Source organism: Stigmatopora nigra, chromosome 4 (assembly GCF_051989575.1).
Source record: "Stigmatopora nigra isolate UIUO_SnigA chromosome 4, RoL_Snig_1.1, whole genome shotgun sequence".
In the NCBI taxonomy this organism is placed as follows: Eukaryota; Metazoa; Chordata; class Actinopteri; order Syngnathiformes; family Syngnathidae; genus Stigmatopora; species Stigmatopora nigra.
Genome location: NC_135511.1, coordinates 7582322 through 7605884, shown reverse-complemented (window position 1 = coordinate 7605884; position 23563 = coordinate 7582322). Strand labels below are relative to the sequence as shown.

Below are 23563 nucleotides of genomic sequence, written 5' to 3'. Positions count from 1 at the left end.
CATTATTTCAAAATAAAAGGTTGGTAGGTAAACATTTGAATTTGAGTAACAACATCACACGTGAGTTTCATTGGAAGCAATTAATTCTAGATCTGTATAGTGTTACGTGCATTCATAAAGTAAAAAAAAATGGTAACTGCACACATATATTAGGCTTCAGATTTTATACTGAAATCTTGAGTCGCTTTGACTTTCGAGCAATAATGCTCAGATAATTTTATATATTTTACTGAACGTATCGGATTTGCCATGTAAACACGTGAATTTAATTGAATTCAATTGAAAGATTTATTGTCATATTGTACATATATGGGTACATATGATGTGATAAAACTTTTGAAATTGATAAAACTAGTGAGTCACATCTATCTAACTTATGTCTCAAAGCAAACTTTGGTAAACACAATGCAGCTTTCACTGGTCAATGTTCTTGGCACCAACACACTTTTCCTTTTTGAGAGAAGATTTTGCCATGTCTCACCTGTGAGGGTCCTGTTGTAGGCGATCAAGTGTCCCTTCCGGCAGCGGCCTTCAACACCTTGGTGACAGCCTCTGGGCGTCATGACAACGGCGTCCGGTCAGCTTGTGCGCGTCCCACTTGTAGACACTCGTCTACGGCGCTTGCTGTAGTGTGTTCTCCTGCTATTTTTTTCTTTTGGCTTGGAGTTGTCATTCATCACGATGGCATCCAATACAGCCGAGCCACCGGTGCCCGGCGCCACGGTGATTATGGCTGAGCTGCCCGCAGGTGCTGCCGTGTGTACCACTCTACCGGATCTCCTCTACCTACCCGAACTGGTAACTCCGTTCATAGCATGGTGTGCCAAAATCCAACCCATTTTTAATTGAATCACGCTTTCAATCTGCAAGTAAAACATATACAATTAGTTCATTTCTATTTCTCTGGCACTCTTGTTCCATATGAAATTATATCAAAGGCCATTAAAGATAGTGACGGTGCAATTGTCACGAGTGCATTTGTGTTTAGGTGTTGGGGGTTCTTGTTTGGATCTTGGTGGCATGCACGTTGGTGATTCCACCAAACCCGTTGGGCTGGGTGATGTTCGTGAGCGTCTTCTGCTTCGTTATGACGTCTTTGTGGAGCCTGGTGTTCCTGTGTGGTTCTCATTCTAACAAGAGCAGCTGGGCGGCAGCAGTGAGTATACATACTACCTGGGGGATGCCATTGGCCCTATTGAAATGTTTCACGTTGTCTTTCAGGATTTTGGCTACCACTTCTTAGCCGCCGTTTTCTACTTGAGCGCCTCCGTGGCCTTAGCCGGGGTAACGCTGGACATCCGGGGGGCCGGCAACATCCAGAACTACCGATTGGACATCTCAGCCGTGGTCTGTCACGCACACATGCTTTTTCTTTTGCATAGTTTCTTTGCTACAATAACTTCAAAAACACATTCACAAATGTATCCAATTAAGATATTTTAAGTCAACAATGGACCTAGATTTTTTTTTTTACTTTTATGTATATAACGATATTCCAAATTATATATTGGAATTTTATAGGTGCCATCAATTGACCCACCAGCAAGTTCATTAATAATTATTTAGATCATTGCAATATTTGCACGATTTCACCAATTTGGCATGTTAAAAAAAAAGTATAATAAATTGATTGCTAGTTGTTTTAGCAAAAATCTTAATTGTTAAACTGCCTTTGCTGGATCGGTTGGAACAAAAACAACGATGTTTGGACACCCATTTGAGGCCGAAAACGGGGGATTTGAACAATATTATCGATTCATTGAGGCGACCCTTTTGCACACGTGGAAAATACAGTAAACACATTGAACTGACTGGTGTGTGTGCGTGTGTATGTGTGTGTGTGTGTGTGTCTTCAGGTGTTTTCATACGTGACCACGCTGCTGTATTTTGTGCACGCCATCTTGTCGGCCATGCGCTGGAAGACCTTCTGATCTGGATCCTTTCTACCTGGCTATCTCACACACACACACACACACACACACACACACACACACACACACACACACACACACACACACACACACACACACACACACACACACACACACACACACACACACACACACACACACACACACACACACTTAGCGGCAATATAACAGAGATTATTTATCGGTATCCTGAGTTTCAGTAATGTGGTACTGATATGCCAACATATCGTGTAAAAAATGTCCTGTTGAGAGTTACTCTGGTTTGTCGATCACTTGGTGACTCGGCATCTTGTCATCAGACACCCTCTCCCCAAAAATGGTGTAATTTGAGCTCTCCTAACCGTAGACAACAGCTAAACATGATCCTGCACACGTAGTTTCAACCAGTGTTTTAAATAATGTATTGATGCATCGCCAACAAAGTGATGCATCTCCTTGACGACGAAAGGAATAACAAATATTTCCCAGTTTTCTTAAGCATATTTGGGGTTGGTTGCGACAAGGGAAGGAATAGTAAGCTTTTTTTTTTAAATACAAAAAGTGTTAATGCATTGCGACGAGTTGCAATATGAGGCCTCATAGAGGTATGCTTTAGTGGAAAGACAACAGCTAGTATAAATAATATTCATGTAAAGGGTGGGTTTTCAAAGTATTTAGTCATATACAAAAAATGAGAACCACAGATATATACGATAAGTGTACTGTTAATTTCTTACACCTCAGCTGATGGCACTTATGTGGGTGAAATACATACAGGTTCTTGCTAATAAAAATCAACACCAGATCAGTTAAAGTGTGTTTTCATTCAAAATTTGAATGCATCACAATGAAAAACAAGCTAATTGAGCAATGCATTGAACATTGCATTGTTAGCAGAAAAGGCCTTGCAGTCCCTGACAGTCCACCATAGTTTTTGCTATAATATTACTGAATGTTACTGACTCAAAATGGCCGATAAGTGTATACTACGTATATGTCACTATGGTGAAAATACTCGGACACCAATTAATGAAGTCACTTGAACTGTGTGGACCCGATCGGATGCCTGTGTTAAATTAGCAACAAAAACTAATAGAGCCAGAAAACAATTAAAAAAAAAAACTAATTCTATTGAGCCAAGTAAACGAGCGTAGCTAAAGTTTTGTCAAAATGATTTCATCACTTGGACGCTCATCATTTCTGGTCAGGCGGGCTAATTGACCTCTTCACACTCCACACCAATGGTGGCAGTACTGAGCCAATAAAGTGTTCGCCAAACGGACCACAAATAAGATGGTCGTCGCCGGTGAAGGAGTCGTGCAGTTGTGAAGGTGAATAGTCCCACATTTGTTAGTTTTTTTTCGAATCACTTATCTGTCACCGATTTTTGCTTATAGTTCTCAACGTCACACTAAAAAATCGTTTTCTGGTTGGAAGTTCGTTAAGCGTCGCGGCCGCGCTTTCGATTTATGTCACGATTCCATGTGCGTAATTTAACCCCCAAAATCGCCTTTGTAACGTGTACGTAACACATCGAACACAACTAATCATAATTGTTACATTTTTTGATTTGGTAAGTGTTGAAAATGAAAAAAAAATCCTAACCCTAACTACCCAAACATTATTTTGAAAAATAGGAATATTCTATTTACTTTTTCCATTTGGTATTTAACAAACAAAATATATCAAATATTTAAAGGTATTTGGCCAGTTTTGAGGTCAACAATGTCTCGATGTCGCGATTCGTTGTCTATCACAATAATTGACCAATTTTATACAATCCATTAGGTAACACTTGGCAACTTGATAAAAATGAGACATTTACATGACTTTCTTTTCCAAGGTGGCTTTTGGATCTGACGCCATGGGCGTGTGGAAAAACTACAAGGTCCTGATTGTGATGGGCACCAGTTTAGCTCTGATTCACACCGGGTGGTACCAGCTCAAGACCCACCCCCACCTCTACAAGAAGGTCCCCCTCGAGTCTGCTAAGAGCGAGTAGCGCAGGCGCCGTTTCCAGATGAAACCCGGCGGGTGGCTGCGACGCAACTGGCTGTGGGCGGCGGCCGGCTCGCTGCTGACCGTGCACGCCGGCATGTGGCTCCTGCAGCGCGCTGCCAAAAATTCAGTACGTGCACCCCGAAATCTGACGAGCCGTGAGGACTGAAATCCCAAGAGCTACCAGACTGGCCAAAGACATGATTTTTTTTCTTTTTGGACTCTCTCTTCAGCTATCCAGCTGTCGTTGAGAAAGATGTTTCACTGGACTTATAGCAAGTGAAATAAAAGCTCTCTTGATATGTTATCATTAGTAGATTGATTTTATAGCCCTGAATCACAAATTGTTGTTTTTCTGAATCATCAAGGAATTCATTGGCTGCCAACCTGCCCACTTTGAATTGATTGGGGTTGTCGCCACGTCAAAAGATAAGATAATGACGACTTAATGTCATTGCATTGACTTTGACGACAACCTTTTGGTAGGTGTAACGCTGGGAAATGATTTGACTTCTAGTTAAAAAAATTGAGTGGATGAATGTTGGCAGATGATTTGATATTGATAAAGTAATCTTTTGAGAAGTAAGATACTACTGTATTTTCTGGACTATAAATTGCATCAGTCAAAAAATGCATAATTAAGAAGGAATAAAAAAACAAGTCGCAATAGTGTAAATCGCATTTTAGTGGGAAATGTATTTGATAAAATCCAACACCATAAACATGTCATCTCGAAAGGCAATTTAAAATTTAAATAAAATAGAGAACAGCAGGCTGAATAAGTGGGTGGAACACTAACGTTACATGACTGACAAGTTTACCAAACTATCAGTTTCACTCCAAATCACAAGATGCAATAAAGCTTCCTATTTACGGAATTATCAAGTGGCTGGAGTATTTTGGTTAAGACTCCAGAAATGATGATAGGTATAGCATAATGTGTTAGTAATTTCACGCATAAATTGCAGCCCCGGCCAAACAATGAAAATAAAACGGACTTAATCCAAATAGTTTTTACCTCATTTGAATTTGACTTAAATTGGAAAATTGCCCCTACCAACATGGCCACCCTTCACTATCAGACGTCCAATGCAATTGAAGCGGTTGCCAGATCATTCGGTCACAGATTTTTCCAGTTTACAGTACAACGGTGAAAATGACTCAAATACAAAGACAATTAGTCCCAGTCTTCCCCTTTTACGCGATGGCCTTCAGTTCAGACTTACCGGTGACTGCGGTGATGGCGCCGCTGCCCATCCTAGTGATATTGGGGACGAAAAGGAGGCCGGATGCCCTCTCTATGCTTTCAATGGGAACCAAGAAATGTTCCAGAGGTATTTTGTCATCCACGGGCTCGTTGGGTAGAACGTAGGAACGGAGCTCAACGCCCGGGACACCCCGCCGTTCCAAGATCACCACCTGCAAAATAGCAGTCACATGACCAAAATAAGTTGAATCCTTTCATTTACCGACTTTTTTTGAACCAATTGATTAATTGTCTGTCATTGACAGCATTATATTTCAATCCATGTTGACTGGGGTTTGCCAATGAATGTTTGTTCATTCACTACCAGTGTTCATTGTGATGAAATCAAGCATTCACCACCAGTACTTCAAGTTTCAATATATTGTACAGCTATTGTTGTTAATGGCAGGGGAATGAGTTAAGTTTGGGTCACTTGATGTTTACTTTGGGTCACGTCCTGTACATTAAAACGAAGAAAAGACAAAAATAAATCAGATCATGCATCATTGCTAACACTGTATTCTAGATTTTTTATATTTTGACCTATTTTGTAATGTGATTATCCGGCCATAAGTTGTTTTTAATAGTTTAATCCTGACTGAAATACTATTTTTGGCCATCAATTTCACAGATTTTCTTAAGGGTCTTAAAACTAGCTGTCCACTGTATAATTTACAGTCAAATGTAAAATTTTGGCACCAATTGACGATGGACATATACAAAACGGGCACTGACCTTAAAGAAGTGCGTCGGCACAGCGACGTGATTCCGCCCTAGAACGCGATAATGGACGTAAAGTTTGCCATCGGCTTCCTGCCTGCAAAACACGCAAGCGCTCGGCCTTTAGAGAGTTCGGGGGATTGGGCGCAGGTTGGCTCACCTGGGCAGGTACAGTGGGCCTGTACATACGTAAACATTGGCATAATGTTTACTGAGTGAGCGACACAACTTCTCCAAATTGTTCCAAGCGTTCCGGTTCAGGTGAGGGTTCTGCACACAAACACGTTGACGTTGTACATTTGCCAACAGTTAGAGAGCCGCTTTCCAAAAATAATAAAAAAGATACGCGGGCCAACTTGAAGCCCTTACCTGAGGCGCGACATTGCTGAGGTAAAAGGTGTCACCCATGGCCTTCTGGCTCCACTTGTGATTGGCCGCTGCTGCCATGTGACCCCTGTCCAGCCCACTTCCCTTGTAGTCGGCATTAGTGGCCCGATGGAACACGTGGACGCTGTGCATGCAAACGTTAATAAACTCGCCCCAATGTCACTCACCAGCAATGACCCCAACCCCGCTGACCTGTCGTCCTCCTTGAAGTCGCAGTTATTCCTGTCGGCCGTCCCGCCGAGCGTGTCGCCGGCGATCCGCTCGATGACCCACGCGGGCGTCCTGGTCCTCGGGTCGTACGAACTCACGTATGATTCTCGCGTCCGAATATTGGAAAGGGACGGAAAGCCGTACTTCATCACGGCACCCCCGCCAATACTGTGACTCAACTACAACAAACATAATAATTTCACTAAAATTGTATCCATTATATAAATACTCCAAAAAAGTTAGCAAATAAAAAAAATATTTATATATAATATATGTATATATTATATATATATTTATATAATTAAATGATGTATTTTAAAGGATTTTCTGTGCTATTGGCGATGAACGATGTCCAATGATGTGGCCCTAAAAAATTAATTAGAATTATATGTCTTTGACAGGCAGTAAGTAAATAGATGTTTTTAAATTGATAATATAATCCCGAAAGCCAGTTTGGTTTCAGGTTTTCCCGATTTCGAGCTCCGCCAATTCTAGTCAATTAGCCAGCCAACCATCGGGCGTCTGAGCGACGGGACATACCGTCAACCCGGAGTCAGCGTGGACACTCGGGACCGGGACCACGGGAAGGTCCAGGAGAGCGACTCCCGGCTCTTCCTCTTGGCCCCCCGACGGCCTCCATAAGCGAGCTGCCGAGAAGCCGAGAACCGCTCCTAGACCAAGTGACAAGGTCGCCAACTTGCGGCTCATGCTTTCGGCGGGTGACCCAACGCAGGTCGCTCTCCGATGTCGTCACCACTCGCCGGAAGTCTTAGAGAACAGTCTCTTGCAAACGATCTTCAATTTATTAACAACAAAAAAGTATTAAAATATCAGAATATGTCTACCATATGTGAAAAGAAGCACAGCGTGCTTAGTTTATTCTTATTTGTTTCTTTTTTTCGTTCCAATATTGTTTGTAGTAGTAATACATAATTATAGTGTTTGTTTAAAAAAAATCTTAGGTCTGGTCTATAAGGCCGACGGAGACGGGCGTCGTCATTCATCGGCCATTTTGAGTCAGAGCCATTTGAGTATATACTACGTATTAACATTGTATAGTCAACTGAGCGTGCGCTACAAAATAGCTCGAGATTGCTCTGTTTTCTACGTCGAATATATTAGGATTTGATTTGATGTTCACTAATGATGAACACATTGGATGTTTGATTGGACGCCATACGATTGGAGGTCACGGGCAACAAGTGGTCCTTGTTAATAGGTAGCCTGAAGATACGTCGGGCAGCTGTTCTCGGCCCTTTCAGCTCTTTGGTGTGTTGATGGAATGTGGGGCAGGAAAAGGAAATAAGACAACACCAAAAAAGGAAATTAAACTTGCATTCCCAATTGAGCCCGGCTTGCCTGCTGATCTGGCTGACTGGTCGGGGTGCCCTCACAACACCTCAGAAGCAACAGTTCTTTATCTTCAACTGCTGTCAGTGTAACAGGCTTAAAAAGTATACCGTATTTTCTCGCATATTGGCCACCTCTACGTATAAACCCTTAAAATTGGCTTAAAATCGTATAATTTTACGATTTCTCTCGTATAAGACGCCCCCTGATTCGCAATTTTCAGGAGGTAGGACAAATGTCTTATAGGAATTCAGGGATTCATTCACAGTGGTTTATTAGGATTCTACTATGTATCGTCTTGCAAGCTAGTGAAGCGAAATGTCCTCATTTTGGTAGGCAAAATATATGTAATTTCCCCTAGCTTTGTTATGAAAGAGATTAAAAAAAACCTAAACACAAGAGAAATTTGCCTTTTTCTCCTCACAATGTACTTAAAAGTTATTCTATGATATCAGAGAAGTATCGCTCGATCCCCGAAAACAACCATATATCGGCCCGCCGATATACCGGTCGACATTTAGTAGTTGCGGTCACGCCGAGCCGCCGTCTCGTGGTAAGATTTGCCTACTTCCCTCCGCTCGCTTGGGGACTGCGTAGAGGGAGCTCCGAGGATCGTCCGGGGTGGCCATGACCCGCCACGCCTCGCCCATCAACTCTTCCGGGGCATCGTACTCGGAAGCTGCCGGCTCTTTAACTCCGGGCATGTCGTAAATATGTTCGTCTTTCCCTCCGGCGAGGCATCTGGGGGTGTTCATCGCCTCCGAGTATGTCGGCGGCACTGGTAAGGACAACTTGGAGTACGCGGCGTCCAATGCCAAGTCTCCGAATCCCGCCGCCACCTGTCAGGTCAGACAGGCAGCTAAGCATGTCACGTGACACGCTGCGGACGCGTACACTGACCTGAGCGGCGGAAGGCCCGTGGTGGCCTTGCGGCCGGGGCGGCAGGGGGGGAAGGTTGACCTTGCGGGAGGGGTCCCGCCCGGTCCGCTGGAGCCCGATGGCCGCTTCCACCACCCGGAATAAAGCGTGACCTTCTTTGGTGTCAAACTCAAAGTTACCTTCGCCGGAGACGCAACGACGACCCGCCTCTACCGCGAAGGAGGTCTGAAAGATAGCGTGTTAGAGCACTCACAGCGGTCGAGTGGTTAGCTCCCTGTGTTACCTTGTCGCGGCCGTAGCGTCGCAGGAACTTGTAAGGCCAGATCAGCAGCGTGACGCCTCGAGCGTCCAGCAGGTGAAGCGCATCCACTGAAGCTCTCAAAACCACGTTGCCGTGCAGGCCGCATTGTTCGGACCAGCGAGTGGGACGCACGCGTACTTGGAAGTCGCCACCTACGCATGTACCATTTTATACAAGCAACCACATTTACACACAGACAGAAAAGTGTGGTTCAGCGTATGTGAGTTGCAATGACATTGACTTCCTATTTTGAGACCAGACTTCCTCAAAAGGGTATACGGGCTAAATGATAGGCTCATATTGGGTGAGCTACATTCCCATAAAAGACCATGCGTGCGTGCATTAGCCTTTCATGGGGCACTCGTTTAAATACTATGGTTTAAAAAAAAAACAAGAATCAAGTTGATCAGAACCACAGTCAGTTTCTTATGAGAGTGCCTGAATAAATAGCAGCTCACCCAAATCAACAGGATGTTGGCAGCCCAATCATGAAGCAAAATGAAACCAAAATGAAATACTTGATTACAAAACTCAGTTTTGCTCATGCTGTCTTAAAAAATACAACATGCTAGTGCCAAGCCTAACATGCACTAGCAGCCAGCATTATATACACTAGCAGATAGCATAACATATGGTAGCGGCTAGCATAACATAGGTACACTAGCGGATAGCATAACATACGATAGCGGCTAGCATAACATAGGTACGCTAGCGGATAGCATAATATACGCTAGCTGGCACCCTATCAAGAAGTCCAATGTATTGACAAAAACTGAAAATATACCCGCAAATGAGACTGCGCCCTATAACATGGTGCATTTCATATATGGTGATTCATTATTTATTCAAATTTGGCAGGTTTATTTAACAAACAGCCTTTACTTTTGCCCAATTAACCGATTTATTAATTTCCACTTCTACACAGTCACTTTAAGAGTCACTTTTTGAATAACTGTCCACTATAGGAACCAATTTCTTAGGAAAAGGCCTACTGTCCAATTTAGTTTAAAAGAGAAGAGCATTAATACCCTGATTAAAGAAAAAAAAAGAAACGGAAAAACATGTTCTTTTTTTAGCTGTGGTTTCTGCATGTGGTTTCCGCTTTCACGCATGCACACACAAACACACACAAACACACACAACGTACACACTACCTTCAGTAGTCTTAGTGGTAGTGGTGCTGTACAAAGCGTTGTCTTTCATGCCTTCTTGTTCTAGCGGTTGTTTTTGTTGCTCCTCCCAGCTCACCTGCTCACACACAAATAACACCATCATCAGCTAGCTCAAGGGTGGCAAACACGCAGCTCTCGAGCCACATGCGGCTCCCGGCCAAAATGTATCTCTTTGCTCTTTATCCATTTTTTTAATATACTCTCTGGCTCTTTGCCTTGTTTCATGTTTCTCTTATTTTTATTCTCTCTTAAAACACACGCAAATTCATCAGGGCCCATTGAAAACAAATAAAAACGTAAGGCACTCGTGCCCTGACATATTTTACGGGTGGCATGGTGTACGTGTGGTTAGCACTTATGAAATAATAATAATAAAATGACAAAAATCTGCACCCACGGGGGCCCTTATGCCCAGCCCTGGTCTAAACCAATGACCATGAAGGAAATACTTGCGCACATACGGGAAAGGCCAGTTGACAGAGTGTGGTGGTCCAGTCTGCCACGTGATCAGCGTGGGCTGCCAGGACCACCACCTTATCCACTGTCTCCAGCAAGAAGGGGGCGGAGTCAGCGGGACACGCCTCCACACGGACGTCGGTGCTGACCCGGACCAAGTCTGACAGACGGATCACCTGAAAGGAGGGACGGAGGATTGGCTTATTAACCTTTCCTGCACGAATGATGTATTTTTATTACATTTCTATAGAACCGTTTTCAATATAAATTTCATTTTTTTGAATAACTACCACGACCAATGTCCCTTTGTTTAAATTAGGATGGCCAAAAGATGGACAGATGGACAAACCTTGATGTTTTTGTGTCCAGCTCGATGCTTCTTTTTGCTGCCGTCACCACCCCCGTCTTTAATTTCCCACAATTCCAGGCGAGAGATGGATGAAGAACTCTCTCGGTAAAGGACACACCACATGCTCTTCCACCTCTGCGTTACAAGCAGTTGAAAATAAATGTTATTCATGATTTTTTTTGGAGGGGGAATGGCCAAACAAACAAATACATTGGAAGTCATGATGAAGTCTAAAATCTAAATAGAGAATAAAGCCCTATAATGATCTTAATTTGATGTAAATGTGAGATTTTCTCAATAATGCTCATTTTAAAGGAGGCGGTTCAGCCTTCCTCTTCTTGTAATATTAACACTTTAATCTTGTAATGTTACAACTGTAAACCCGCAATAATAGGATTTTCTCTCATCTTTAATATTACTAATTTAATTTTTTTTTTATCGTGATATGACTAAAATAATATAAAATAATGACTTCATTTTGTGACTGTAAAGATATTATATGCATTATGACATTTTCCTCATAATATGAGTTTAATATTATAACTTTAACTTATATTCTGATTTTATAGTCATAATATGGATTCATTCTCATTTGATGATGACTGTTTTCTTTTCCTTTAATTTATTTACTCTCTATAGTAAGACTTTTAACCTATAAAATATTAGAATTTATGACTTTACTATCATGATACTACATCAACTTTTTTCTTGCATTACTGTGACCTAAAATTTGCAATACTAAAACAGATGACTTAAAAATATAATTTTCATAGTAGAGCCTCGGCCTCACAGCGGGAGACCTGGGTTCAAATCCAGGTCGGACCACTTGTGTGGAGTTTTGCATGTTCTCCTTGGGCCTGCGTGGGCTTTGTCCGGGTACTCCGGTTTCCTCCCACATTCCAAAAACATGCATGGTAGGCTGATTGGACACTCTAAATTGCCCCTAAGTATGAGTGTGAATGGTTGTTGGTCTCCTTGTGCCCTGCGATTGGCTGGCCACGAATTCACCCGCGTTTGGCCCAAAATCAGCTGGGATAGGCTCCAGCATGATCTACCAATAGACCACCCGAGGAAAATAAAAGTATCTGAATCCCCCCGAGCCACCTTACCTGAAATGACACTCCTCGTAGGATCAATTTTGAGCCTTACCTTTCCAAACTTGTGTTGTTGAAGGTAAACATTTCCTTCTTTCTTCACATCCACGTCCATTTTTTGCCGTCTTGGTCGTGAGTCTTTTCCTGCTTTGACTTCCTTTTCTTATGTCCTTGCTGCTCTTCTTCTCTTCTACACAATCGACACACGTCAGCATTGCCACTTCCTGTCTTACGCGTCAGAATATACGTTGCAAAGTGCAAGTACAAAACAACTGAACTTGGTTTGTGAAAAGGACGGATGTTCAAACTTTTTTCTTCTTGCAGCCACTTTCACAATAATGGAAAGATGCAAAGGCCAATTTGAAATCCTTTTAAAGCACTTGCATTTGTTCAACATGACGAGATACAATATATATTGTACAGCATTAATATATGTGTGCGTGTGTGTATAAATACATTTAAAATGCATAGACCTTTACATACATGAATACAAACCTAAATGTATGTAATATAAAAAGTACATTTGATTCTATAAGTTTATTTATATATATAAATATAATGAAATATCTACTGAAATGTAGGGGGTGTACTCACTTTTGTGGGATGCTGTACCTTATGATCTGTGTTTTTGCTGCTAAAGGAAGCAAAAAAATGTATTTTTTATCGATGTCCTCCCAATCTTATTTTTGCTAAAAAATATTAAAATATTTAGGCCTTTATGGTGTCCATTTTGTGACGGGCGGGCGGGCGGCCAATGGGAAGCGAGGTCAACTCCTAGTCTTCAGTCTTGGTCAAGGCTATCGCTTGGCTCTTCCGCAAGAGGCACGTGATTGGCCAAGTAGGAGGAGAGCTCCTCTGGAAGACACAAATTGGACTTCACACAGATCTTACGTTGAAAAAAGTTAAAGTATGCAAAATCTTTATAACAATATCTGCTCTACGGAAAGTATATATGATTACTACATTTTTCACGTTATATTATGACATTAATGGTGTATAGCAATATAAAATTACATATATTATTATTTCTTATCGTAATATTACACGATTGTTTTGAGTTATTTTTTCTTGTAATTTTATCATTATAATAGTGCAACGAATATGACAATTCTCATCATATTTTGAATTTTTCTCCCTAGTATGACAATATATGACTGTATTCGTATAATACTGCACAAAATTACATAGCATTTCAACTTTTTTTCATAATATCACTCATAATATTATAATATGTATGATTTAACTGTCATAACATTGACCTTTTAAGTATGACTTTTTTCTTGTAATATTGCCTAAAACAACTTGACCTTGTAATATTACTTAAAATATGTAACATAAAGTTAACCTTTCAATCTTACTGTAATATGACCTATGTGTGGATTTATTCTTATATTATATTAAAATGACAACCATTATCAGAAAATCTTATGTAGGGATAAGACATATAATTGTTAGGTGAGGGGTCAAAGGTCAGAAAGCATCATCAACCAACCTGCCGACAGGACAGCGAGCACGGCGGAGGCGGACACTGAGCCCAGGCTGTTGCGGGCCACGCAGCGATAGGTCCCCGCGTCTCCTGGCTCCGCCCCTTCGATCTGCAGCCAACTGGACAGCTCAAAGCGTAGCGGCCCGCCGCGACTCTGCAAAAAAAAGCCTGAGATGAACGCGGGGTTCGGCCTTAATCGTACACAGCGGCAGCGGGCATCACCTGCACAGAGATATGCGGGTCGTCTCCGGGCAGGACGGCGTCCCGGGGTCGTTCCTCACTCGCTCCGTCGTCCACGCCGTCCTTCCGCCACTCCACGGCCGCCATGGGGAATGCGAAGACCTCGCACAGGAAAATTAAATGGCTGCCACTTCCATTCACTTGGTTTTTTGGGGCCACTTTGATGATGGGGACTGAAGAGGACAGTTTTATGTTCAGCATATCCGTAGAGACTTAGTTTTTCCTAGAACTCCCATTGTAGTTTTTCTTTAAAAAGTTTAAAATGATTGTATTTTTGTTCCAATAAATAAACTGATGAATAATTAATCATATAATTATAAACTGATGTCAAAGGAAATCACTAACTTTCCAAAGCCAATTTCAAAATGCATTCTGGGAAAAGTATTTCTATTGAGGTTAATGTCAAAAGCAGACGCAAATCCAACTGATACGAGGAAACAATGTAATGTACACCAGAATATGTCAGACAAAATAAGGTACTTTAAACACATTTTAATGTTATTTGACTGTTTTTAGAATTATGTTGTTGGTTTTGAATGTACCATATTTTCTGCACTATAATGCACACCAGAATATATGGCACTTTCAATAACTGGCCCATTTTCAAACTGTTTTCATATGTAACGTGCAGTAGTACTAGTAGAAGCAGTAGTAGTAGTAGTAGTAGTAGTACGTAGTAGTGGCTAGAGATGCATTAGCCATCTACTAGGTGGCGCTACCGTTGAAGAGAATTCCACGCCTTGATTAACCAATATCGTGTCTTACCCGTTTTGCAGGGACCCGTCCCTTTCTTCTGAAGTTTGGGGTCGGAAAAGGCGGCTTCCCTTAAGTGGCAAATGTTTGAATAGGTCACTCCGTCACTGCCACACACCGCCTGCCGTTGCTGGCACACGCACACCTGCTCCTCCTCGTCCTCTTCCTCGTAGTCCTGCCAAAGGGGTGTCGTAACATTTACTTTACACTTACTTGAGTAACTTTAGGAGAAAATTTACTTTAAAGAGTAGTTTAACCATGCATACTTGATACTTATACATGCTTAGACGTGTGAAGAATAAATACTCATCTTACTCCCCTACTTTGGGCTACTCCCCCCCACCCCATCCTAAATTTGATTCCTTTTTTTTTTTTTTACCAGAGATGCTCTTAATGGATGCATTCGTTTCACAAATGGACATTGTAACAACTGGTTGGGGTTAACATGTTATTAGTGTAATAATTACACTATAAATATATTGAAAAGTATTTGGAAAGTTTCAGAATTTGCACATCACTTTATGTATTTGTATGCCTTATTAAATAGTTAAACAATGACTAAGATTGGGCAGCCCGGCGCATAAGTGGTAAGTGCATCTGCCTAACAGTGTGGTTTCCTTCCACATCCCAAAAACATGCATGGTAGGCTGGTTAGACACTCAAAAAAAATGTTACTTCAACTTATATATTTCAGTAGACTACTTTGACTTTTGCTTGAGCAATTTTCTTTCGAAGCAACGCCACTTTGACTGGAGTCATACTACCCCATTACCCGTTTATGACCCACCTCTGGCTGGTGGTGGCGTCTGGGTTCCACCTGGCAGCGCATCCCGTCCCCGCAGAGCCCGAAGAGGACGTTTTCCCCTCCTGGGTCGCAGACTTGACCCTCCAGGTTAGCGCACTCGGAGCAGCAGCCGCAGCGGTCCAAGACCACGCCGGCCCGGCAGCCAAGCGGCCCCGCCGGGCACAACTCGGCTTGGCATGGTCCGCAGTCGGGCTCCATGGTGCCTGCCGACTCCTGTTCGTCCAGGGACCGGCACGGACGCGGGTTCGGACAGAGAACCAGAAGCAAAAGTGCAACTGCCAGCGACATGCCCCACTCCTGCAAAAAAAAAAAAAAAAAAAAAAAATCCGACTGGTCCAAAATAGAAAACACAAATTCCTAAGTTTGTTGCTTCAAGTTAACAACAGCTGAGGCGCTCGTTCTCCGCACGTGTTAAATCAATGCTGCAACATCAGACATTTCCTGTGTGACCCTTCAGATTAAATGCCACACCTCGAGGGTTATGATGCTGCTTAATTTCTGGTTGATTGGGCTAAAATGATGTACTTTTCCCCATTGTTTTTCAACCAGAATATAACCAAGCTACGTGGAAATATGGCCCACAAAAGAAACTTAAATTCAGCAAAAAATTTGGTTGCATTTCTCAACTTTAACACCAGATGGGAATATACACAAAAGTGTCTCTCCGTTTTGAAATCAATGTAGGGAACTTTAAAATTTTACTATTTTGTTTTACATTAAGGGTGTTAAAACTAGGACTCGCAGGCCAACTGTGGTCCGCTACCCAATTTTTACTGACCTGCAGCAAATCTTAAAAATATCATTGATTGATTGGACATCGATTGTGGCAATAGCAGCCAATGAGTTAATACTTGGAATTGAATACTACGTACCTTTAAAAAAAATAATTAAGAAGTATCTTTTCGCCAGTTTACAGTAGCCAAGTGTAAAGGTGGTGGCTGAAAATGGTACTGCAACCAATATGAAAATATTGAAGCGCATCAAATTTGGATGAAATTGCTAGTAGTTAATGTTTTGTATCTCAAACTTTTATCACAGTATTGTTATATTTCAATTAGAAAAAACAAAGGCTAACTAACATAAATCATGTGTAGTATATATAATCTTTGCATATTATCACTTGTTAACACACAATCACTCAATCAAAAACATTTGGACGCCTGGACAAAAAAGAGAATCTTTGTCAATATTTCGGCTTTGCTCTTCCGTCTTGAAGCATTTCCAAAAGAAGGGGGAGCTCCTCGCGACCTCTTTTGGGGTTTAGATGTCTGCAAATAGCACAAATGTTAGGTTGTGGCATTTTTTTGTGGTCCACCGCTGCAGCCAACTACTGAATTCCGCTGCAACTCTGGAGACAAACTTTGTTTTTAAACTTTTTGGACAAACCAGTGATCAAAACAAAGCTAGTTGAAAGCTTTTCATTGGTCATCGATGTGGAGGGTGTCGAATGCCACCTTCTTCCATGTGTAGCTGTTGTATTTAATGTTTTTCTCACAAAGCCATTTGATGTATTGGCCAGCCCATTGGGTCAATGATTAATCTTTTTTTCAAGATAGGCCGATATAAGCCAATAAACACCTGACATGTCAGGATGACTTCATGTTCACTGGTTGAATGTTTTTGTGGCTAGACTCTAGAGCAGGGGTAGGGAACCTATGGCTCAGGAGCCATATGTGGTTCTTTTTTTCATGGGTGAATATGGCTCTCCGCTAATCTGTGAGGTAAAATATGGAAACAGCTGGTGAGAGCGCTGAGTCGGGATGCACCAATAGGAGCGTCACATTGGCACTGTGGCATAGACACTACCACTAACTGTCCTTTTTATAATATTTTTTTTCCATTATACTCTTCTGCATTGATACTCATTGATTAGAAACAGCTCTAATAAACTTGGAACTTTTCTCTAATAATAGATGGCAGTTTAGTGCCCCCAGCGTGTCAATATGTGAACTGCATGTCCATTCTGATTCAATGCTCCAATTAAAAAAGTAAAAAAGAAAGGTACTCCAATTAAAAAAATAGAATCACAATTATTTTTTAAATTATTTTTTAAATCAAGTAATTTTAAATGACGTGAAAATAAAATACATTATTTTTCGTTTTTGTATGATAATGATATATAAACTGAGTATGATGAAATCGGGACGGACGAAGTATATTATCATTGATTGAGAATAACTTGGAAAATGGAAATTGATATTAATAGTGACAGTGATTCCTTGGCTTCGTGTAATATTTATTTGTGTGTGTTGTGCATTGTTTGTTGGACGGTGTTACTTTCATTTAGTGTGTTATGCGGAAAAAAGGAAAATATATGTACTACTCACTTTTAATGTGACTAAATCAGGGGCTTGTCCAATGACAAGCTGCGGACGCCATCCGCTTCCAGCCAATCAGGTATCACCACGACCGTAGAAAACTCCTCGACAATACGTAGTTAGTTTTGTCGCAAGAAGATCTTCGCCGTGGCTTGGTGGGCAAAAATTTGATAATAATCTTCGGGCTGTCTCTGGAGACCCGAATTTCGACAAACATGGTGGTAATATCATCGGCAAGCGGTGGCGCCCACAAGCTCATTCTAATCGCCGGGAAGCAGAGCAACGAAGGCGACGGCTGCTCGACATCGAGCTTCGGCCACCCTGTCTCGGACACCGAGTCGAGCAGCTCGGCGGGGCCGACAGTGCGTAAAAGGCAGCGGCTCACACACTTGAGCCCCGAGGAGAAAGCATTAAGAAGGTTCATTTTGGTCTCATCTTTAAATGTGTGTGTGGGAAAACCTAAGCGTTTCTATGAAGATTTGTCAGAAGCGGAGGCATATGGCATCGTTCGGCCCAAAATGGCGATGACGTTTAACCCTCCGTGTAAAAAAGTAGTCCCCGTTGTTATTGTCGTTAAATGTGTCGCACTTACGCTCTATTAGTCCCTTTGTTTTATTTTAAATGAATGGTCTTTTTTAAAAATCTTCACTCGCTTTGGGGGTCCCTTTTCATGTTTAATTTATGTACTTTGGTATGGTAGTACAGTACGTTGTCGTTTGTCCAAAGTTGATTTCCAAGTCATTTTAAGAAGAATGTGATTGAATCGAGTTATTGGAGACCAATGAGGAACTCTGGAACGATTGGATTTTATAAACCTGTTTATCCGGACGGAGTAGGCCCGACTGGGAGGACTTTAGCATTGACGTGCCTACGTGGCAAAGATAACTTGCGAAAACAGCACTTGCAACCTCATACGTCAGCTGTTTGGGATTCCAACCTCATGCCCCCTTGCGGCCAGTTTAAGAAATACATACATGCACTCACTGAAAGTTGGTTGCGTATTTTTTAAAGCCTGACCACACACATCATGAAATAAATGACTAACTTGAGCTCACCCTTCCACTTTGCAGGAAACTAAAGAACAGAGTTGCAGCCCAGACTGCCAGAGACAGAAAAAAAGCCAAAATGGGTGAACTGGAACAGCAGGTCCTTGAATTGGAACTTGAGGTAATTCTGGTCACGTTGATTGGAATGGCAACATCTATTGATCTGTGGAGAAAACACAACTTTAGAAGAAGGCGGACAAAGGTTTTTCTTTTTGTTACAGAACCAAAAACTTCAAATTGAGAATCGTCTCCTCCGGGGCAAAAACAATAACCTGCTTACAGAAAATGATGAACTGAAGCATAGACTTGGACTGTGCACGCTCGACACAAAGGAGAAGGTATGTCTCAAGCGTTGGAGTAGGGCGGGCCCTAAAACCTTGGCAGACTCATTCTGAACGCTATTTTCAAATGCTTCCTATTGCTTCAGGTTGTAGCGTCCAGCGGGAAAGAAACAGGCTTGGGAATCGGGTCTTCTGAGTCCGCAGCACTCAGGCTACGTGTGCCTCTGCAGCAGGTACAGACCCAGCAGTTCCAAAACCTGAAGACTTCTCAATGGATACAGCTCTTCCTGACAGTGCAGACAATGAGGTTGGTGTGCTAACAGACCGTACATCAAAGAAAATATACCGCATATTCGCCGCAAAAAAAGGACAATTAAGGGAAAGGCTTATGTGCAAGACAATGCGGTCATTTATTTCAATATAGAGAAAAGAAAAACAAAAAATGCTAAATTAAATTTTGATGTGTGAAATGCAGCTCGAATTTCTTTGGCTGCACCGATGTAAGTTTATCTCACTAATCAGTTCTCACCACCTTTGTCACTAGTCTGATCTACTCCTGGGCATGCTGGACATCCTTGACCCGGAGCTTTTATTCACATCCTGTGAGCAGCTCCAAGTTGATGGGGGAAACCAAGTATTTGCCGCCTCACCTGCATCTCTGGGGACGGCATCAATCAAGCTGGAGGCCCTTAATGGACTAATCCACTTGGATCACATTTACACCAAACCGGCAGAGGTCGCCGAGGCAGATGATGATGATGATGATGACGATGAAGATGATGATGATGATGACGACTACAACCACAACGGAATGACCGTTTCCTTCCCAGCAGATGAAGTGGTCGTTGAGGAGGAGGAGGAGGATGATGATGATTCCGTCAAGGATGAGCCAGAGGAATTGATCATCTCCAGACAGATGGATGAATTCCTTTGCACGGCCACCATCGCCATCTCCTCCTCGACGTCCAGCTCGCCATCTCTTAGCGGCAAGGAGACTTGCCTGGCGGATAACTACAGCGATTCTGGATATGAGGGCTCCCCGTCCCCTTTCAGCGACATACCGTCGCCACTGTGCTCAGTGAACCCGTGGGACAACATGACCAGTGAACTTTTCCCGCAGCTAATTAGCTTCTAGCGCAGCGTCTTATAAATATATTGGCAAAGATATTGTTACACCACCCCAAAAATATGGCGTTGAAATTAAGATCTGATATCCAAACCATTTTAAAGGGGCTAAGCAAATGAAGTCTACATTACAATATTTGATTGGGCAAAAAAATGTTCAGATTCCAATCGGACTCCTCTTTAAATCCAATTTTATTTTTTTTGGTGCCGATGGTTTACTTGTTAAGAATGGGACATATTTTTACCTTACCTGGCTAACATCATTTAGGAACAAACAGCACCTTGAAATTTTTACATATAAAATTATGGAACTGTTTATACCCAAACTTGGCTTTTAGATGGCATTTGCTTTTCAGTAAAGTCACATGATACTTTTAGCTGTATGAGAAACTGAGGGACACAAGGTGATTGAATATAACTTCCACCCTTGACTATATTTTACACTTATGTGCATAGTCAAATTTCATGTCCTGGCATCTAACAAAAAGGCACATTTGCTCCAGTTCACTTTACAGCAGGTCTGTACTGCTTGCCATGCCACAATGGCACTTGGGAGTTGGAGCTTGGGTCAAAGTTGCTATCCAGTATTGAAATGGGGAAGGGATTATCATGAGGGGGGGTCTGTTAATATTAAATATAAAATATTTATTTGTATTTTTGGGTCGCTGTATGTCTGTCCGCATGAATGCTAGCTTTTAAATGTTGGCCGCTGTCTTTGTAGTCGTCATTACTGCATTAAAAAATTGCATTGCATTTTGTATCTTTAATGATTGGGTCATTTCACACACCCTCACTCATTGCATTGGGATTTTATTTGATTTAAAAAATGTCAGGCCAATTTATCCATCCATTTAAAACAAGGCAATGCAAAGTGAAAGCCCAGAAACTTTGAGGGCAAAAAAATCTTTCTGAAGACTGTTTAAGAGTGTGTTCCGGCCAAATAAGACAGGAAGTACAATGACTTCACACTTTGTTTTTAAGAGATTATATTTTCTTACTTTGTCACATCACAGCTTAAAACCTGAGTGAAGGGCAACCACACCGCCTGTCAGATTGTGATAACGCACGCAGGACAACCCTGCATCTTCCAACATGTCCTTAAACTCCTCCTGCACACAAATGCAGAAGGGGAAAATGAAAAAAAGCTCAATCATACAAACATAATATGGACATTGTCACTCACCTGAGCGGGAAACTTGCGGATGCTTTCTACCAAGTACTGGTACGACTTCCAGTCGCCAGCAATCACCTCGCCCAGAACTGGGATCACCTGAAAGCTGTATGCGTCATAAAGACTGCACCCAAAAAATAAAAAATAAGATAACCAGTACACACTGAAACATACTGTTTCTTTTTAGTTGATGTACCTGGCCAAGAATGGATTGGTTACTTTACTGAACTCCAAACACATAAACCTGCCACCAGGCTTCAGGACTCGATATGCTTCCTGCAGGGCCTATAAAAAAATTATAATCAAATAAAACAAGACCAAATGGTCGTAAAGTATATTAAATGTTCAAATTTGGCACATCAGTTGTTAAACATGGTTCAAGATAAAGCCATAATAGTCCCCCAGAATCGAAAAACATTGCAATTTTGCGAATTTGGTGACTTTTTAACTAAGCGGAACGACAAATTAGAAAAGCTTACCAGATCAATGTGTGTGACGTTCCGAATCCCAAAGGCGATGGTGTAAACGTCAAACTGCTCATCGTCGAACGGTAGCTCCTCAGCGTCGCCCACCACCCACGACAGATCTCACACACAGACACACAACCCCACACACACACCAGAAACATTAGTTGAGAGGCAAATTTTGGCTAAAATAAAGCCAACATCAAAGTTATTTAACAGGAAATAATCCTATTTTTAGGCACCATGCTCCGACTATGGCTCCACCATACTTACTAGCATCGACGCTCATATGGCGAGCTTTCTCTTTGCCCACTTTCAACATCTCTCTGTTTATGTCACAGACCACCGCTCGGGATTTGGGCTCTTCGGCTTTGTCGTCGTCAGAAATGTCGGGCATGGAACCCACCAGGCGTCGGTCCCGTCGCTCTTTTTGTGAAGTGACATAATCCAGGAATCGGAAGGCAATGTCACCTGCAATGGAACATTAGATTATTAGATTAGCATATTTTCTCGCATATAAGCCGCCTGGCGGTAAAAGCCGCACCCTCAAAATTTAAATTAATTCATTCAAGAACACTGATTAGATGCAAACCGGTTAAGGGTGTACCCTGCTTCCCACCTATAGGCAGCTGGGATAAGCTCTAGCACCGTCACTATCTTCATAAGGACAAGCAATACGGGCAACTCAGGAAATAAATCTTATTTCCAGCCCTACTTAGAATGCTAGTTCCGCTGCCTCAATTTGAGCTGGTAAAAACCCTACTTTTGAAGTCAGGAAATCATAAAAATTGCACACCTGTTCCACCAGCCACATCCAAGAGACACGCCCCTGGCTGGGGGTGCATGGCGTGCAGCAGGATGTCCTTCCACAGACGATGGACGCCCAGGCTCATGGCGTCGTTCATCACGTCATACTTCTGAGCCACGTTCTCAAACACTTTGTAAACTATGAACAGAGGAACAAGTTTTTTCAAAGCTTCGATAAGTAAAAATCAAGGGTTTTTGAGAACACTTAAAACAGAATTTAATGGCAAAAATACGGAAATGACCTAAAGTAATGTACTTTTTGTAGTACGAGCTCTACTTGTAGTGGTACTCTACTTATTTCATCGAGTACTTATTTATTACTTAATGACTATTGATGGCTATTATTTATTTGTGTTTGTTATTATTTGTGCTCTTCGTGCTGAAGGTTAAAATCTGATTAAACTTGTATACAATGTCAATAAAAGCATTGCATTCAATCCCGTGTTATATTCTGCTATTTTATTAATAGAAAATAGTTTTAAATAGCCAAATGCATGGTTAAGTCATTAAAGAGTACAGCTGTTGTTAATGACATGATCAATTTGCCGTTTACACGCACGCAGTCTCAAACAATTTTATAAATCAATCGCAAACCGTGTTTACAATATGGGGAAATTAAATACTAAAGGCATCAGTTATTTAAAAAGAGTTCAAATAAAATTCCAAACAAAAACGGTATTAGTAATCTTCTGGAAGCTGTCATTGCAGGCAAAAGCGTCCCCAATAAGCATTAAATGTGTCTGCTTACCCTTCTTAGCTTTCTCGGCTTCCGGGACAGTCTCGAAGCCGAAATGAGTATTTTTCTCTGCGGTTGCATCACTCAAACTTCTGCAGGACGGTCGCGTCCAGCAGTGGGACAACAGGCGTCCATTGGCCGCCACGGAGAAAGGGACAGACGCGGACAATTGCCAAAATACATTACGCACCATGCATGCCGCAAGGGCAGACATGATGAGAATACTACTGTTACTTCCTGTTTCTCTTTTCCCCGCCTC

General features: G+C 41.9%; 6 protein-coding genes across 12 annotated transcripts; 2 read left to right on the top strand and 4 right to left on the bottom strand.

Annotated features, from left to right (window-relative positions):
* The first annotated feature begins 78 nt into the window (after nucleotides 1–78).
* LOC144195020 (myelin and lymphocyte protein-like) lies at nucleotides 79–2037 on the top strand. Its single transcript, XM_077714352.1, has 4 exons — nucleotides 79–798; nucleotides 989–1156; nucleotides 1222–1347; nucleotides 1857–2037. Exons 1-4 carry the CDS (start codon nucleotides 682–684, stop codon nucleotides 1929–1931), a joined length of 486 nt encoding a protein of 161 aa, XP_077570478.1. The 5' UTR covers nucleotides 79–681; the 3' UTR covers nucleotides 1932–2037.
* Nucleotides 265–7315, bottom strand: endog (endonuclease G). 4 transcript variants are annotated; one of them, XR_013326033.1, is made up of 8 exons: nucleotides 7012–7315; nucleotides 6454–6650; nucleotides 6244–6385; nucleotides 6035–6144; nucleotides 5890–5971; nucleotides 5135–5327; nucleotides 1869–1951; nucleotides 265–863 (listed from the first exon to the last, which is right to left on the bottom strand). XR_013326033.1 is itself a non-coding variant. In XM_077714349.1 (7 exons), the coding sequence occupies exons 1-7, from the start codon at nucleotides 7177–7179 to the stop codon at nucleotides 859–861; spliced, it is 897 nt and encodes a 298-aa protein (XP_077570475.1). In that variant the 5' UTR covers nucleotides 7180–7315; the 3' UTR covers nucleotides 265–858. The 4 variants fall into 4 exon arrangements, 3 of the variants coding, with proteins under 3 accessions (XP_077570475.1, XP_077570474.1, XP_077570471.1); XM_077714349.1 differs by lacking the exon at nucleotides 1869–1951; XM_077714348.1 differs by lacking the exon at nucleotides 265–863 and having other exon boundaries at nucleotides 880–1951.
* Nucleotides 7316–7498: 183 nt separating this feature from the next.
* LOC144195015 (docking protein 2-like) lies at nucleotides 7499–12799 on the bottom strand. Of its 2 annotated transcripts, none has more exons than XM_077714341.1 (8): nucleotides 12667–12799; nucleotides 12128–12262; nucleotides 10979–11113; nucleotides 10635–10805; nucleotides 10156–10249; nucleotides 8984–9153; nucleotides 8722–8925; nucleotides 7499–8660 (listed from the first exon to the last, which is right to left on the bottom strand). In XM_077714341.1, exons 2-8 carry the CDS (start codon nucleotides 12185–12187, stop codon nucleotides 8352–8354), a joined length of 1143 nt encoding a protein of 380 aa, XP_077570467.1. In that variant the 5' UTR covers nucleotides 12188–12262; nucleotides 12667–12799; the 3' UTR covers nucleotides 7499–8351. The 2 variants fall into 2 exon arrangements, with proteins under 2 accessions (XP_077570467.1, XP_077570468.1); XM_077714342.1 differs by having other exon boundaries at nucleotides 8355–8660; nucleotides 8718–8925.
* Nucleotides 12783–17826, bottom strand: LOC144195019 (kazal-type serine protease inhibitor domain-containing protein 1-like). Of its 2 annotated transcripts, XM_077714350.1 has the most exons (6): nucleotides 17684–17826; nucleotides 15339–15653; nucleotides 14564–14726; nucleotides 13781–13971; nucleotides 13565–13712; nucleotides 12783–12927 (listed from the first exon to the last, which is right to left on the bottom strand). In XM_077714350.1, exons 2-6 carry the CDS (start codon nucleotides 15642–15644, stop codon nucleotides 12854–12856), a joined length of 882 nt encoding a protein of 293 aa, XP_077570476.1. In that variant the 5' UTR covers nucleotides 15645–15653; nucleotides 17684–17826; the 3' UTR covers nucleotides 12783–12853. The 2 variants fall into 2 exon arrangements, with proteins under 2 accessions (XP_077570476.1, XP_077570477.1); XM_077714351.1 differs by lacking the exon at nucleotides 17684–17826 and having other exon boundaries at nucleotides 15339–15761.
* xbp1 (X-box binding protein 1) lies at nucleotides 17757–20879 on the top strand. The gene is given in 6 exon segments (XM_077714340.1): nucleotides 17757–18092; nucleotides 18745–18841; nucleotides 18942–19058; nucleotides 19148–19222; nucleotides 19225–19308; nucleotides 19546–20879. Coding segments are annotated over 6 exon segments (1167 nt in total). The 5' UTR covers nucleotides 17757–17889; the 3' UTR covers nucleotides 20137–20879.
* Nucleotides 17798–23562, bottom strand: coq5 (coenzyme Q5, methyltransferase). 2 transcript variants are annotated; one of them, XM_077714344.1, is made up of 8 exons: nucleotides 23317–23562; nucleotides 22558–22707; nucleotides 22035–22232; nucleotides 21777–21883; nucleotides 21494–21582; nucleotides 21310–21421; nucleotides 21125–21235; nucleotides 17798–18883 (listed from the first exon to the last, which is right to left on the bottom strand). In XM_077714344.1, the coding sequence occupies exons 1-7, from the start codon at nucleotides 23516–23518 to the stop codon at nucleotides 21134–21136; spliced, it is 960 nt and encodes a 319-aa protein (XP_077570470.1). In that variant the 5' UTR covers nucleotides 23519–23562; the 3' UTR covers nucleotides 17798–18883; nucleotides 21125–21133. The 2 variants fall into 2 exon arrangements, with proteins under 2 accessions (XP_077570470.1, XP_077570469.1); XM_077714343.1 differs by lacking the exon at nucleotides 17798–18883 and having other exon boundaries at nucleotides 20920–21235.
* Between the last annotated feature and the right edge of the window lies 1 nt (nucleotide 23563).